At 39.2% G+C, this 13,346-nt stretch overlaps 1 protein-coding gene across 2 annotated transcripts; it reads left to right on the top strand.

Moving 5' to 3' along the window:
- The first annotated feature begins 546 nt into the window (after positions 1-546).
- Positions 547-12,733, top strand: KBTBD8 (kelch repeat and BTB domain containing 8). Of its 2 annotated transcripts, none has more exons than XM_036430581.2 (4): positions 547-650; positions 1,218-1,428; positions 4,974-6,088; positions 9,435-12,733. In XM_036430581.2, the coding sequence occupies exons 1-4, from the start codon at positions 635-637 to the stop codon at positions 9,896-9,898; spliced, it is 1,806 nt and encodes a 601-aa protein (XP_036286474.1). In that variant the 5' UTR covers positions 547-634; the 3' UTR covers positions 9,899-12,733. The 2 variants fall into 2 exon arrangements, with proteins under 2 accessions (XP_036286474.1, XP_036286473.1); XM_036430580.2 differs by having other exon boundaries at positions 4,974-6,130.
- Positions 12,734-13,346: the final 613 nt, after the last annotated feature.

Genomic DNA, 13,346 nt, shown 5'->3' with positions numbered 1-13,346 from the left:
TGTCACAGGTAACTCATCAGAGGTGGGTTGCTTTTGGGCCTCCTGATATTTTCTGCAGGGTGAGGTGTCAGATTTCCTTCGCACCTTTTGGACAACATCGCCCCAGTCCATTTTCACATTTTTCTGGTTTCACAGCCTGCTTTCATACCGGAAGCTAGTCATTGGCAGGAGGTTTAGGGAATAAAGAACAAGATTAAAAAAACAAAAACAAAAAAATGAGCTGGGCCCCTGGGAGAGGCCTGAAGTGGGGGAAATTTGCTCTGTAAGAGCTTCCCCAGCCCTAGCCCCTCAGAATGACAGCTCTCAAGGCTGGAGGACTATCTCTCCCCAAGGACACAGGCTGGCCACAGCCTCTACGCTCTCCACCTCCTTCAGAGCCAACCAATAGGAACCCCTGGCTTTGGTCTCCACCCGTCCAGGACCACGCGGGAGCGGGGGCAATAAAACTACAATTCCCGACGCGCCTTGCGCACGTCCTGACCAATCATCGCCCGGAATTCAGAAGCTGGGGGCGGAGCCGGGTGCATAGGCCACCCCATTGGCTCGGGGAAGCCTAGAAGAGCCGGAACCCGGGAGCCAGAGAAGCGAAATGACATTTCCTCTTTAAATAGCTGGAGCGGGGCCCGGTGGAGCAATGGCCGCGTCGGCAGGTGGGTCGTATCGTGGCTAGCGAGGTGTGCTGCGGGGAGGCGGGCCGGGGCCAGGCGCGGGCGGGGCGCCGCGCAGGTGGCGATGCGGAGCAGGAGAGAAAGATGGAGAGGTGAAGCGGGATGAGGGGAGGGGACGGATGGCGTGGAGGGCGGTGGGCGGTTCGGTCGGACGAGGATGGTGAGGCCAGGTACCCGACGCCAGTCCGGTCCGACCTCCCGGGCGGCGGTTGGAGCGGTACCGGCGGCCGCCGCCTCGCGCGCCTCTCGGGAGGCTCGTGCCCGCGCGGCGCTCGGCGGCCGGGGTGGTGCGGCCGCTCGGTGCGCGCGGCCGCCCCGCGAGCGCGGGCTGCGGGCTGCGGGCTCGCCGGGCTCCGGGGCGCGGGCCGGGCGTGGACCCGCCGCGCCGCTCGCCTCCCCCAGGTGCAGCCCCGCGGCCCCGCCCGGCGGTGCGCATACATGCACACGTGTGTGTCCGCACGGGAGTACAACACGCCAAGCCAGCGAACACACCGTCACACACACACACACGGCCCCGAACTCCTTGTGGTTGTACGATTTTTCTCCTAGATGTAAATAAGCCTTCCCCAACTCCGCCCGGGATTCCATCTGCAGACACAGCCAGCGATGCCATGGACCCCTTTCACGCTTGCAGTATTCTTAAGCAGCTCAAAACAATGCTCGATGAAGGCCAGTTGACAGACATTGTAGTGGAAGTGGATCGCGGGAAAACATTTTCCTGTCATAGAAACGTTCTTGCTGCCATCAGCCCCTACTTCAGGTATGACCGCGTGGAGGCCTCGGCCCACGCCGAGCTCCCCGCCCTGGCACGGCCCTCTGTGACTGCCCTGAGCGCTGCGAGGAGGCGGAAGCCCCGAGTCTGTGTCCTGAAAAAGGATAACAGGCCCTATTCTTTTCTTTCTTGTTGTTGACTTGTCGGATTCTTCTAGAATTCAGGTGTGTGTGTGTGTGTGTGTGTGTGTGTGTAAGTTCCTATGTTTCTGTCTGTCTGTCTCAGATAAATGACCAGAAAGTCTAGAGTCGTGCTGCCCAATATGGCAGCCATTAGCCACCTGTGGCATCGAAGCTTTATTTAAAATTAAACACAATTTGAAAACTTCAGTTCCTCAGGCACACTGTGCGCATTTGAAGGGCTCAGTAGCCACATGGAGGCGGTGGCTGCCACATGCACAGCCCAGGTAGGGCACTTCCATCCCTGAAATTGTGTTGGGCGGTGCCCGTAAAGAATTGGTTCCAAAATTTTATCCATGATGCATGTTTCTTTAGTGCGTGTAACTCCTTTAGAGTTTAAAGCATAATAGCCTGTTCTTTTGAAAAAACCAAAGACAAAAGAAACCTATTAATAGATTGTTTTTAATTCCTTGGGGATAAAAGCAGTGAAATAAAAGTAAATGAAGTGTAGTTTTCTGTGTACCTTATGCCTCAGACTAATAATTATTTCCAAGATTTCGAAGCTAAGTTCTCATTTTCATTTATATCCATCTTTAAAAAACTTTGAAAAGTTAAATTTTAAAACTAGAGTCTAAAATAGGATTTCACATTCTAAGAAAAGATCAGTGATAAAGGCAGCTTCCTGCTTGAGTTTAAGTTCTCCTTTTGTTTCAAGTGCTTTTTTTTTAAAGCCATTCAGTGTCCAATAAAGTGCATGAATGAACAGGAAGTAATTTCCTCAACCACACTCGAAATGCTTTTTCCTTTTGAAGGTGCTTACCTTTGTAGGGCATATGGCAGTGTAGTGTTCCACGTGGCAGTTTCTGGTTCCTGTTTCTCAGAACATAGTTAAATATAGTCACTTCCCCCTTATGCTTGTGATGTAACCATGTAGACTTGCTAGGGTAGGTCATTGGTCTATTAAGTATTAACCGTCACGAGGCAGTGAGCTGGAAAAGGGGGGGGGGGGGAAAGACACTCAAACACAAAAATTATGAAGTTTGGGCTGGTAATTGAAACTACTGGGATATGGTTAGGGTCTTTATGCATAAAATATTGAATAGATGTCATAATTAAATGCTCATCAAGCTCTGGGCTAAGCTTACTTTACATATATTGCTTTATATCATTTAAAACTCTGTCTCTGCATAGTTGTTATTCCTATTCTACATCTGATAAAACAGGTGAGGGTGGAGGTTAAGTAGTGTCTAAATCGTCTAGGACATGGCAGAGGTTGGATTTGATTCCATAGCCAAGTTTCTTAATCACTGCAAGGCTTTAAGGAACCAAGAGTGAAGGTTCTCTTTAAAGCTGCCTCTCAGGAATTTTTATTATATAAGATTTAAATAGTTTCAAAAGACCCAAAACATTGAACTTAAAAGTGAAAATGTCTGTGCCGTACTAAAAAGTTATACTGTCTTATATCATTGAATGTCATACTTTTAAAATTAGTTTTGAAGACCTAGACAAATCACTTTAAAAGAAGTATGCTTTAATATATGTATTTTTTAATTTCTAAGAAATTAGATATCCGAATTCAAATGAAGATATTTGGCTAGAACACTTAAGGATTAGGTTTTATTCCTCTTGCTTGTCATTTTTGTACAGAAGTTTCTTGGCACAGTGCAGTTGCTGCTGTGAAATCTGGAAAGTCATACTTAATGGTTTCTAAGTCTTGCATCACTGGTGGGAGAATTAGAATAGCTTGGAATCTGGTATGGCTGTTTCATGATTCCAATGACTTCTCGGAATTAAAATTTCTATTATTACAAAGGTTTTGCTGTTCAGGGTTTTGTGTGACCAAGTGCTCCTGCTTTACATAGCGTTTGCATAAAGCACCTGTTAGAGCCAAGGAGTGCTCCTCAGGTGTCACACTGCTCCTGCTGGGAGACCAGCCTGCTCCGGCCAGCAGCGGTTCCCATGATAAAGGGACCTGGACCAGTGCTCTCCTTTGGGAGCTAATCTGTGCCTAATGAAGGGCTTTCTTTTTATCTTTAATTGCTTTCTGTATCGCTGAGGCTTTCAGCACCTGAATTGAAAACCAGCTCAAACATTGGAACATCTAGTTCTCAGTCATAAAAAAAAAGCCTGTGTGATATTAAACTTAAAATTTACATTGTAAAAGTAAAAATAGAACTCAGGCAGCAAGCTGGGTCCTTGTGATACCTTGTATACCTCCAGTATTTCTCAGATTGCATTTTTAAATTCATTTGATTTCTAAAGGACCGGAAACCTTCCTATTTAAGAATATTTTCCTTAACATGAGGGAGGTGTCTGGGACTGTAGAGTTAACTTTATCACCAATGTTAGGTCAACTTTTTTTAGTAGTCATCTAGTCAGCATCTAGGGCATGCAGCCCCTTTATGAAAAAGCTTTTAATAGAGCTTTGGATTTGATTTTTATACTTTAATTTTAAGAGCAGCTTTGAAAGAAACCTTAAAGGAAGAAAAGAAATACAAATAACGTTTGTAAATAGCTAATACTTAAAGAGCCAAGCTTTGGCAATTTATTATTATTATTATTTTTTTTTTTGGCCAAGAAAGGCCTATAAATGCAGTTATTAAAAAAAAAAAAAAAAAAAAAAAAAAAAAAAAAAAAAAAAAAAGAAGGGCAAAAATTTGGGGTTTAAAAACCATTATCTCCAAGAATCAGTTAATTACTAAATTCTCTTTAGAAGTAGACATTATTATCAGCCTACCATAATCTTTATTAATACACAGATATACATAGGTAAAATTTGGTAACTATGAGAATATCAAGTATATTTTAAGAAAAAGGTTTTCAAAATGTTCAAGGATAAGTGATGCTCTGTATATTCCTTATCATTGAACAAGGAAGCATGCATGAAATAGTTGTAAATATAAGTAGGTAGAAAATAAGAATTTATAAAGAACAATTTCTTTTTCTAAGATGAAAATTTTAAAGATATATTTTGGGCTGAGTTGCCTTGTAAGTTTCCCCTGGGACATGAGAAGTTTTGCTGGACAATCCCTATATGCTAACGCATTACATTAACACCCAACCCAGTAAGTGTTAAACTTTCTGACTAGCCTAGGGATTTAAGATCTCAAGTCTCTGATGTAACTTGACCAGAAGCCTGGGTAGGAGCTCTAAGGAAAGAAGGTGTCCTGGAATATGTTGTCTCGGAGCTGGCATAGAGCTGACTGATCCCGATAAGATTTTCTAGATTAGTCAAACTGCATTCTTCTGCTCGATGAGCAACTTTAATCCCCATTCGGAATATCAGGAAACACATTAGGAGATACTTTTCAGTTTCAAGGGTTATGTTTGTGGTAAATTTATACTGCTAAATATTTGCCACCATAATTGTTATTTATAGCACACATATAATATTAAGTACTTTTTCCTCCATAGATCCATGTTCACTAGTGGCCTTACAGAAAGTTCTCAAAGAGAAGTGCGAATAGTCGGTGTTGAAGCGGAATCAATGGAGTTAGTGCTGAAGTATGCCTACACCTCCAGAGTTGTTCTAACAGAGGCCAACGTTCAAGCCCTGTTCACTGCAGCGAGCATCTTCCAGATCCCCTCCATCCAAGACCAGTGTGCTCAGTACATGGTCAGTCATTTGGACCCCCAAAACTCCATCGGCGTCTTCATCTTCGCCGATCATTACGGTCATCAGGAGCTCGGGTATCGATCCAAAGAATACATCCGTAAAAAGTTTCTGTGTGTCACCAAAGAACAGGAGTTTCTCCAATTGTCAAAAGACCAACTGATAAGTATACTAGACAGCGATGATCTAAACGTGGACCGAGAAGAGCATGTTTATGAAAGCATTGTCAGGTGGTTTGAATATGAACAGAATGAAAGAGAAGTGCACCTTCCAGAAATTTTTGCCAAATGCATACGTTTTCCTCTAATGGAAGATACCTTTATAGAGAAAATCCCCCCTCGGTTTGCACAGGCTATAGCCAAAAGCTATGTAGAGAAGGGACCATCCAATACTAATGGCTGTACACAAAGACTAGGAATGACTGCATCTGAAATGATCATATGTTTTGATGCTGCCCACAAACACTCAGGAAAGAAGCAAACAGTGCCTTGTCTAGATATAGCCACGGGAAGAGTGTTTAAATTATGCAAGCCACCAAATGATCTGAGAGAAGTTGGGATTCTTATATCACCAGATAATGACATTTATATTGCAGGAGGATACAGGCCAAGCAGCAGTGAAGTATCCATTGACCATAAGGCAGAAAACGATTTCTGGATGTATGACCATTCCACCAATAGGTGGCTATCCAAACCATCCTTGCTTCGAGCCAGAATAGGCTGCAAGCTGGTGTATTGCTGTGGTAAGATGTATGCCATCGGAGGGCGTGTTTATGAAGGTGATGGGAGAAACTCACTAAAATCAGTGGAGTGCTATGACAGCAGAGAAAATTGTTGGACAACTGTTTGCGCAATGCCTGTTGCAATGGAGTTCCATAACGCCGTGGAATACAAAGAGAAGATCTATGTCTTACAGGGTAGGTGCCTAAGTGGCTTAGTTCTTGATGAAAGGGTAGCAGGTAAAGTTGTCAAATTGTATTTTACTATGTTCTTACTGTGTTTTGACATCATGTGGAATAAGTATTTTTGAAAGCATTCTTTACTAAGTAGTAGTTAGTATTTTTGGAGGACTACTTCAGAGCTATTTTTAAGACTTGAAACATGAAAAAGGTTGAGCCCTAACCGGTTTGGCTCAGTGGATAGAGCATCAGCCTGCGGACTCAAGGGTCCCAGGTTCGTTTCCAGGCAAGGCATGTACCTTGGTTGCAGGCACATACCCAACAGGAGGTGTGCAAGAGGCAGCTGATAGATGTTTCTAATGCTTTATCCCTCCCTTCATCTCTGTAAAAAATCAATAAAATATATTTTTTAAAAAGAAGAAGAAGAAAGCAAGGTTGATACATGACCTGTTTTTGCTCTTCAATAACAAAACCAGGAAATTTAGCAGCTATTCTTATGGAACTTAAAGATTACTTTAAAAGAGAAAGAACAAAGCATTAATTAAGGTTATATTAATCAATTACCCAAGAATTTTGTATAAGCTTATGATTGCAAAGGTTACAAAGAGTTTTAAATTACAGCCTTCCAATTTTAATTTCAGTGCAGTTTAGTTTACCTTCCCTGATATTTTTTCCCTCCACTGGAAACTTTGAGATGTCACTTTTTTCTTTTAACATTATAAATAAGAGGGAATATTCAATATACTTAGCTTTTTAAAAGATTTTAAGTGATGTCGGAGAGGTAGAAAAAGCGACTAGGTGAGAATAAATAAGACATTTGTTCCAAGGTTCTGATTTGAGAAAACTAATGTTTTCCTTGTGTTTGGGTTTACACATCTTAGTTGTTTGAATGTCGAATGCAATGTCAATAATACCGTCATCCTTATCTCTCCTCTGTGTTTCTTAATTGCTTACATGTGAATGTTTTCTGTACTTATGACTTTAATAAAACAAGAAAAAAGGGGCAACTTTTTTTGTAGATACACATGAGTTTTAAGTTCTTATCCTATTGTTTTCTTTAAGTTATATTCTTTGCTCTAATCCTTTATTTGACTTAAATTTTCCTAGCAAAGCTTGAACTTACATATTTAAAGTTCAGTAAAAGTTAATTCTCCAGGAAGTTAATTCTAATGCCTTATTTTAGGTGAGAAACACAGGCATGTTTTAGGTTTGTTGGTCTTGCCGAAAACTGGAATATAAGAAAGGATGTATAAACTATTGAGTATGGTTGTATAGGTTGTAGCATCCAATATGATGAAGCTCCCTTTACATGTATTTTGGTCTTACTGGCTAACCAGTTAGTTGACCAATACAGAATTAATTGTAAGACACTCAAGTGGAAGGTAAAGGTTGTACATTAATATAAATACTAAAGCAAAATAGCATGGAATTAATAGAATTTCAGGGCTGGAATGAACATTGTTTGATCCAAGATTATATTTTATATAAGAGGAATCTGAGGCTCTGAGAATTTTCTTAACTGCCCATCATTGCTTTTAATTTATTAAAGTGGATTTTAGATTGTAAAAGTCAACTTTCTTTTATGTATCATCTTTGCTTTCCATAAGACATTTGTAGAGAGGTAGTACACATTAGAAAGTTTTTATTCTTATATTCTTTACTAAGAATCCGTTAGAAGTTCATTATTTAAGGGCAGGTGTTGTTCAAGTGAAAGCAGGGAATTTAACAAGCTATTTTAAGAAAAACCGAAATCACAGCATCACTATTAAGTTGACAGTTAAATTTGTAGATCAAGAGTAAACCTAGTTCAAAATAGTTTTCAAGGAGAAGCTCAGTTTAGAAGTAGGTATTTGTAATCTAAACAAAGCCTCTATATAGTAAATAAACTTGATATGAGTAGTCAGAAGCTTATGTAGGTACTTTCTGTAGTTGTTGCGTCATTTAATCTGTTCATAAAGGATTCAGATTTTTATATCAAGGATTTTATAGAAACTTTATAATTAGCTAAACTCATATATCTTCACCAGTTGAATTCTTTCAGACATTTTAATATTAGCGGCCTGACTCAGCACACCCTTTCATTGTTAAAATAGAATTGAAACAGACTCAAAGTCACCTCTATGAACTCTGTGTGTGTTTTCTATCATGTAAACTCAGTTTCCCAAACTTTTGACATATGTGTACCCCTTCTATAATTTTCGTAACGCTGAGTACCCCTCGTACTCATGAGAACGTAGAATTAGGCGCAGCTAAGCACGGTGCAGTGCATATCCCCACATAACTCTAGTGCAACGCGTACCCCCTCCCCCCAAACCCTCCCGTACCCCTGGGGGTACACGTACCAAACTTTGGGAAACACTGAATTGTAAAGCATCTTTTCGCCTCTGGAATATTTGTGTTTGCATTATGGCAACATTAAAATGAACACATAAGTGCACCATAGACACAAATCTGAACAATTCCATAATGAGCAAATAAATTTATAGTGGCTTATTCAATATCAAGCTATATATATACTTTGACCTCATTGACTAACCATCTATAATAATAGATAATGATAAAAGTGTAATATGCTAATTAGACCGGATATCCTTCCTGACGAAGCTGCAGCTGTGAGGGAAGCTTGGGTCCCAGGTGCCAGAGGGTAGTTGGTGCTGGCAGCTAGGGCAAGGAAGGCCTACACTTGCACAAATTTTGTGCATCAGGCCTCTAGTTAGTAATAACGCTTTTGTAGAACTTGCTTAAAATAAATTTTCTGAAATATATAATTGGATAGAATAAATGGAAACCAGGTCTTTTTTTTTTAAGTTTTTTAGCTTATTTCTTTCAAAGTTTTTATTTATTTATTTTAGATAGAGAAAGGAAGAGAGGAAAAGAGAAAAGGAGTGAGAGGGAGGGTGAGAGAGAAAAAGAAAGAGAAAGAGGAATATTGATTTGTTGTTCCACTCATTTATGTATTCATTGGTTGCTTCTTGTATGTGCCCTGACTGGAGATTGAACCCACAACCTTGATGTAGGGGCGACATGCTAACCAACTTTGCTACTTGGCCAGGTCCAAACCAGGGTCTTAACTAATGTTCTGCCATCAAGCCAAAATAACTCCTCACCTCTCCCCATTATGAACACGCCCAGTTCAGGTTGACTAATATTTTGTGTTATGTTGTGCCATGGAATGAAGAAGTTTTAGGCTATTTTATAAATAATGTATCTCTGGAGATTATAAAAGCAATATTTTAGAAAGTGAAATATTTGAAAAATTATGTTCTTTAGTCTTCAACATATAACCAAAAAGAGGCATGTAAATATACATATTCTTGTTCTCTCTCTCTCTCTCTCTCTCTCTCTCTCTCTCTTTTTTTTTTAGGAGAATTTTTCCTCTTCTATGAGCCTCAAAAAGACTACTGGGGTTTTTTGACCCCTATGACTGTGCCTAGAATCCAGGGCTTAGCTGCTGTGTACAAAGACTCTATCTACTACATAGCTGGAACCTGTGGAAATCACCAGCGCATGTTTACAGTAGAAGCCTATGACATTGAGCTAAATAAATGGACTCGTAAGAAAGACTTTCCATGTGATGAATCCATCAATCCATACCTTAAACTGGTACTTTTCCAGAATAAACTTCATTTATTTGTTCGAGCTACTCAAGTGACTGTTGAAGAACATGTCTTCAGAACCAGCAGAAAAAATTCTCTGTATCAGTATGATGACATCACAGACCAATGGATGAAAGTATATGAGACCCCAGATCGGCTCTGGGACCTCGGCCGGCATTTTGAATGCGCGGTTGCTAAACTCTATCCTCAGTGTCTTCAGAAAGTACTTTGAGCAGCCGGCCTTCGCGAGCTCACTGACATCTGCTACCTGAGGAAGCAGTCTCAGTGATGCTGGAAGTGCTGTCAGTGTTTAAGAAAGCCAAGAGCTTTGCACGGAGTGAGTGCTCTGAAAGGTTACATTGTAGGCAGGGGTGTCTTAATCCTTGTGATGTTTTCATTTCAGTGGCAAAAGGAAACAAAGTGCAATTAACAGATTTTTTTTTCTGGTATAAAAACAATCATTTTCATTCTAGAGTTTTGTGATAGTCTCTGAGATACAGATGAGTTAATAACTATGCAGTCTATAATAATAAGAGTACTTAGGTATTATTGGTTAAAGTTATACAAAATAGTTTAATGTGACTTTTTATTTTAAATACGGGTAAAACTCTGAGGCAATATCACTAGGACTTTAGCTGTGTCCTGTCCAACACAGAAAAGCACTAACTTAGATTTTCATTTTATATATATATATATATATATATATATATATATATATATATATACACACACACACACACACACACACACACACATATGTATATATGTGTATATATGTACTGCTTCCAAGTGTACTGAGATTTAATTGTGTTCTGTTATAGAGTAGATCAAAGGGAAAAACAAATCATCTCAGAAAGAACTTTCAGTCTATTTCCCATTTCCCATATAGCTTTGAATTAAGCTGAAGTTTTAAAGTAGGTGTTTTCTGTTAACTTTTTCAAGTGCTAACACTGTCTTATTTAAGAAATCCTGAAAAGGGTTCAAATTCATAGGTGGCTGGTGCTAGTATAAGTTCATTCATGTGTATAGCTAAGTGGATTTAAATTGTCTGAGCCTCTGCCTACCTTTCAGGTTGGTACGTGAGTTCCATGGCCATTGTACTTGACTTGAAGTCTTGTGATTTCACAATATTCTCTACTTACATGATAGCAAGATGTGGCCAGTTATTGTTCTAACTCAGTCTTAGAATAGTGAGAAGATTTGCACTAACACGGGCCATCTTGTTATCTGACCTCCTTTTCCATCCTCTACTTGTCTAGTCTTAAATCGGTACAATGAAAGGTAACTTATTTCTGTTCTGCACAGAGCATAATGTGAAGTTTTAAACCTACTTTTAAAATTCTGTTTTACAGAAACAAAACTCCTGCAGTGGTTGAATTTAATGGCTTTTAAGTTACATGTGACAATTAAAACCTCATTTTCTTTTTCATTTTTGCACTTACCAGTGATAAATATTTTTACCTTGAAAACTTTGCTCTAGCTGAAAGTGACTGAGGAGGAAAAGAGTGAGTGAGCATTATAGGTACTAAATCACATCTCATATTTAACTGATCTAACAATCAGTTAGGAACATTCACATAAAGGACAAACCAACTCATTCATACCTCGGGAAGATATTTGGATCAGTAACATATGTTTTACTCTGCCTAGAATCATCAGTAAAGGATACAGGTAGAGTGCAGAGTCTGCCCTCAGCTAGAACATTTTGATTTCCTTAAAGAAAACAAATTCGCAAGGTTTGTATTCGAAACTCTTGTATAAATTGTGAGGTGGTACTGTGAAACAATTTTGAAACATTGCCTCTTTGCATCGCATACCTCGTTTTTCAGAAACTTTCCAAGCTTAGACCTCTACAGTAGGAAATGTTTTCTGAAGAATTCAAAGTAGACAGGATTTGTAGAAGTAACATTCTAAAATCTAGCCTTGTGAAGCTAGATATGTGGTTCTTTTTCTTGGCCTTGAGAATATATATATGATCTCTTTATAAACTTTGTCAACCAGTAACCTTTTTTTCTTCCCAGTTTTTCCTTCACCCTCATCCTGGTGGAGGGGCTATTTCTATGAGTTTTTTCAAGCATCTTTAAAGTATTGTATTGCGAAGGAGAGGAAAAAACAGAAGTAACTTCTGCAAAAGATGTGTTCATGTAATTTATTTTTGAAAGCTTTATTGAGTAAGATTTCCTGATGCTTTTTGACAATCTTCTGTATTTATTTAGGAAAAATATGTTACTTGAAACTATGACATAGAAGGCTGAGTTAATAACTTACATGTGCCATGTGCCCAATCCAAGTAGGAGTACAACACGCTGTGGTCCCACAGTATGTTTTTTTTTCTGTTGATCTGCACAACAGTTGATCCTTTTACTATAAAAATTTATGTTCAGAGTGTGATCTAAGTATAGTGTGTCAAACCAAGGTTTAGAATTTGCTATGGGAATAGAAGATAAGTTGAATTTTGTATGAATAACTATTTGTTTAAATAAATATAAGTAGGATACTTTGCCACTTTTTAAATGATTTGGATATGAAACTAAGATCACTAATATGTGTGGATATATGTTTAGATAGTGAAGGTACATTTGCATAGTATGTTGAGAATATAAGTAAAATGCACAATGGGACCGAAGAATTAAATAAAATAAAGGTCTAAAATATGCGTGTCCCACGTTAACTGTTTTCACATTTGAAGAATGTATGTAGCACTTTCCTATATATTTTTAGACATTGAAAACTGGACTTGATATAAGTATATTATAGGAAAGTTTTAATTGTATCCTTTAGTTTCCAATCTTTGTTTTCTGTTATCCTGCAAAGTTGATGCATAAGTATCAAGCTCATCTCATTGGTGCATGAGAAAAAGTGGAAGTGATCTGCAGGGATTAGATTCCCTGTGTGAAGCAGTTTAAATGTCATTCAATGTTCAGTGCTCAGGTATGTAGTAAGTACTGTAGTCCTTTGGGGGCAAATGTGTAGATATTTTTAAACATTTTGCCATAATTGCACAGTTTTTTGCATTTTTTACATGATGGCATTGTTTCTTATAATAAAACTTGTTTCTGATTGAAAACTTCCATTGTAAACTGACCTCTGACTGGTGAATTTGCAGAATGAATATTTGGTGAAAATCAGGAAACATCTTATGTCATGGGGGACTAAAATGAAATTTTAATCTATCAAATATTTGGCTTCCTGGTGCATAATGAGCTAGTTAATATTGCCTTACATAATGCTCGTTAAATTCTAAAGCAAGCTCATTTATATTTTTAATATCTTCGTTCCATAACCTCTTATTATTCCACTCCCTCACATTTTATATCCAATCCATGAGAAAATCCTATTGCCTCTTCCTTTAAAATATCCCAGACTCTGACCAGTTACCACTTGCACCATCACAGTAGCCTTAACTAGCCTACCTTGTGTACTTGAATACATTGGCTAGTCTCCCTTTGATCACCTTTGACCCACCCAGTAATCTATTCTGTTCTCCACACAGAAGGCAGTGTGATCCTGTTCAAATGTAAATCAGTTACGTTCCTCCAATGGCTTCCCATCTGCCTTTGTATGAGGGCCTGACTCTTTGCTTACATGATTTACACCTCCAGCCCCACCTCTGGAACCTCATTGTCATTCCATCAGCTCACACTGCTGTTCCTTCAGCATACCAAGCCTTTCCAACTCAT

The sequence above is a fragment of the Pipistrellus kuhlii genome, unplaced genomic scaffold, assembly GCF_014108245.1.
Source record: "Pipistrellus kuhlii isolate mPipKuh1 unplaced genomic scaffold, mPipKuh1.p scaffold_m20_p_11, whole genome shotgun sequence".
Classification (NCBI taxonomy): domain Eukaryota; kingdom Metazoa; phylum Chordata; class Mammalia; order Chiroptera; family Vespertilionidae; genus Pipistrellus; species Pipistrellus kuhlii.
The sequence above is the reverse complement of the archived record's forward strand: the minus strand, read 5'-3'. Positions and strand labels throughout refer to the sequence as shown.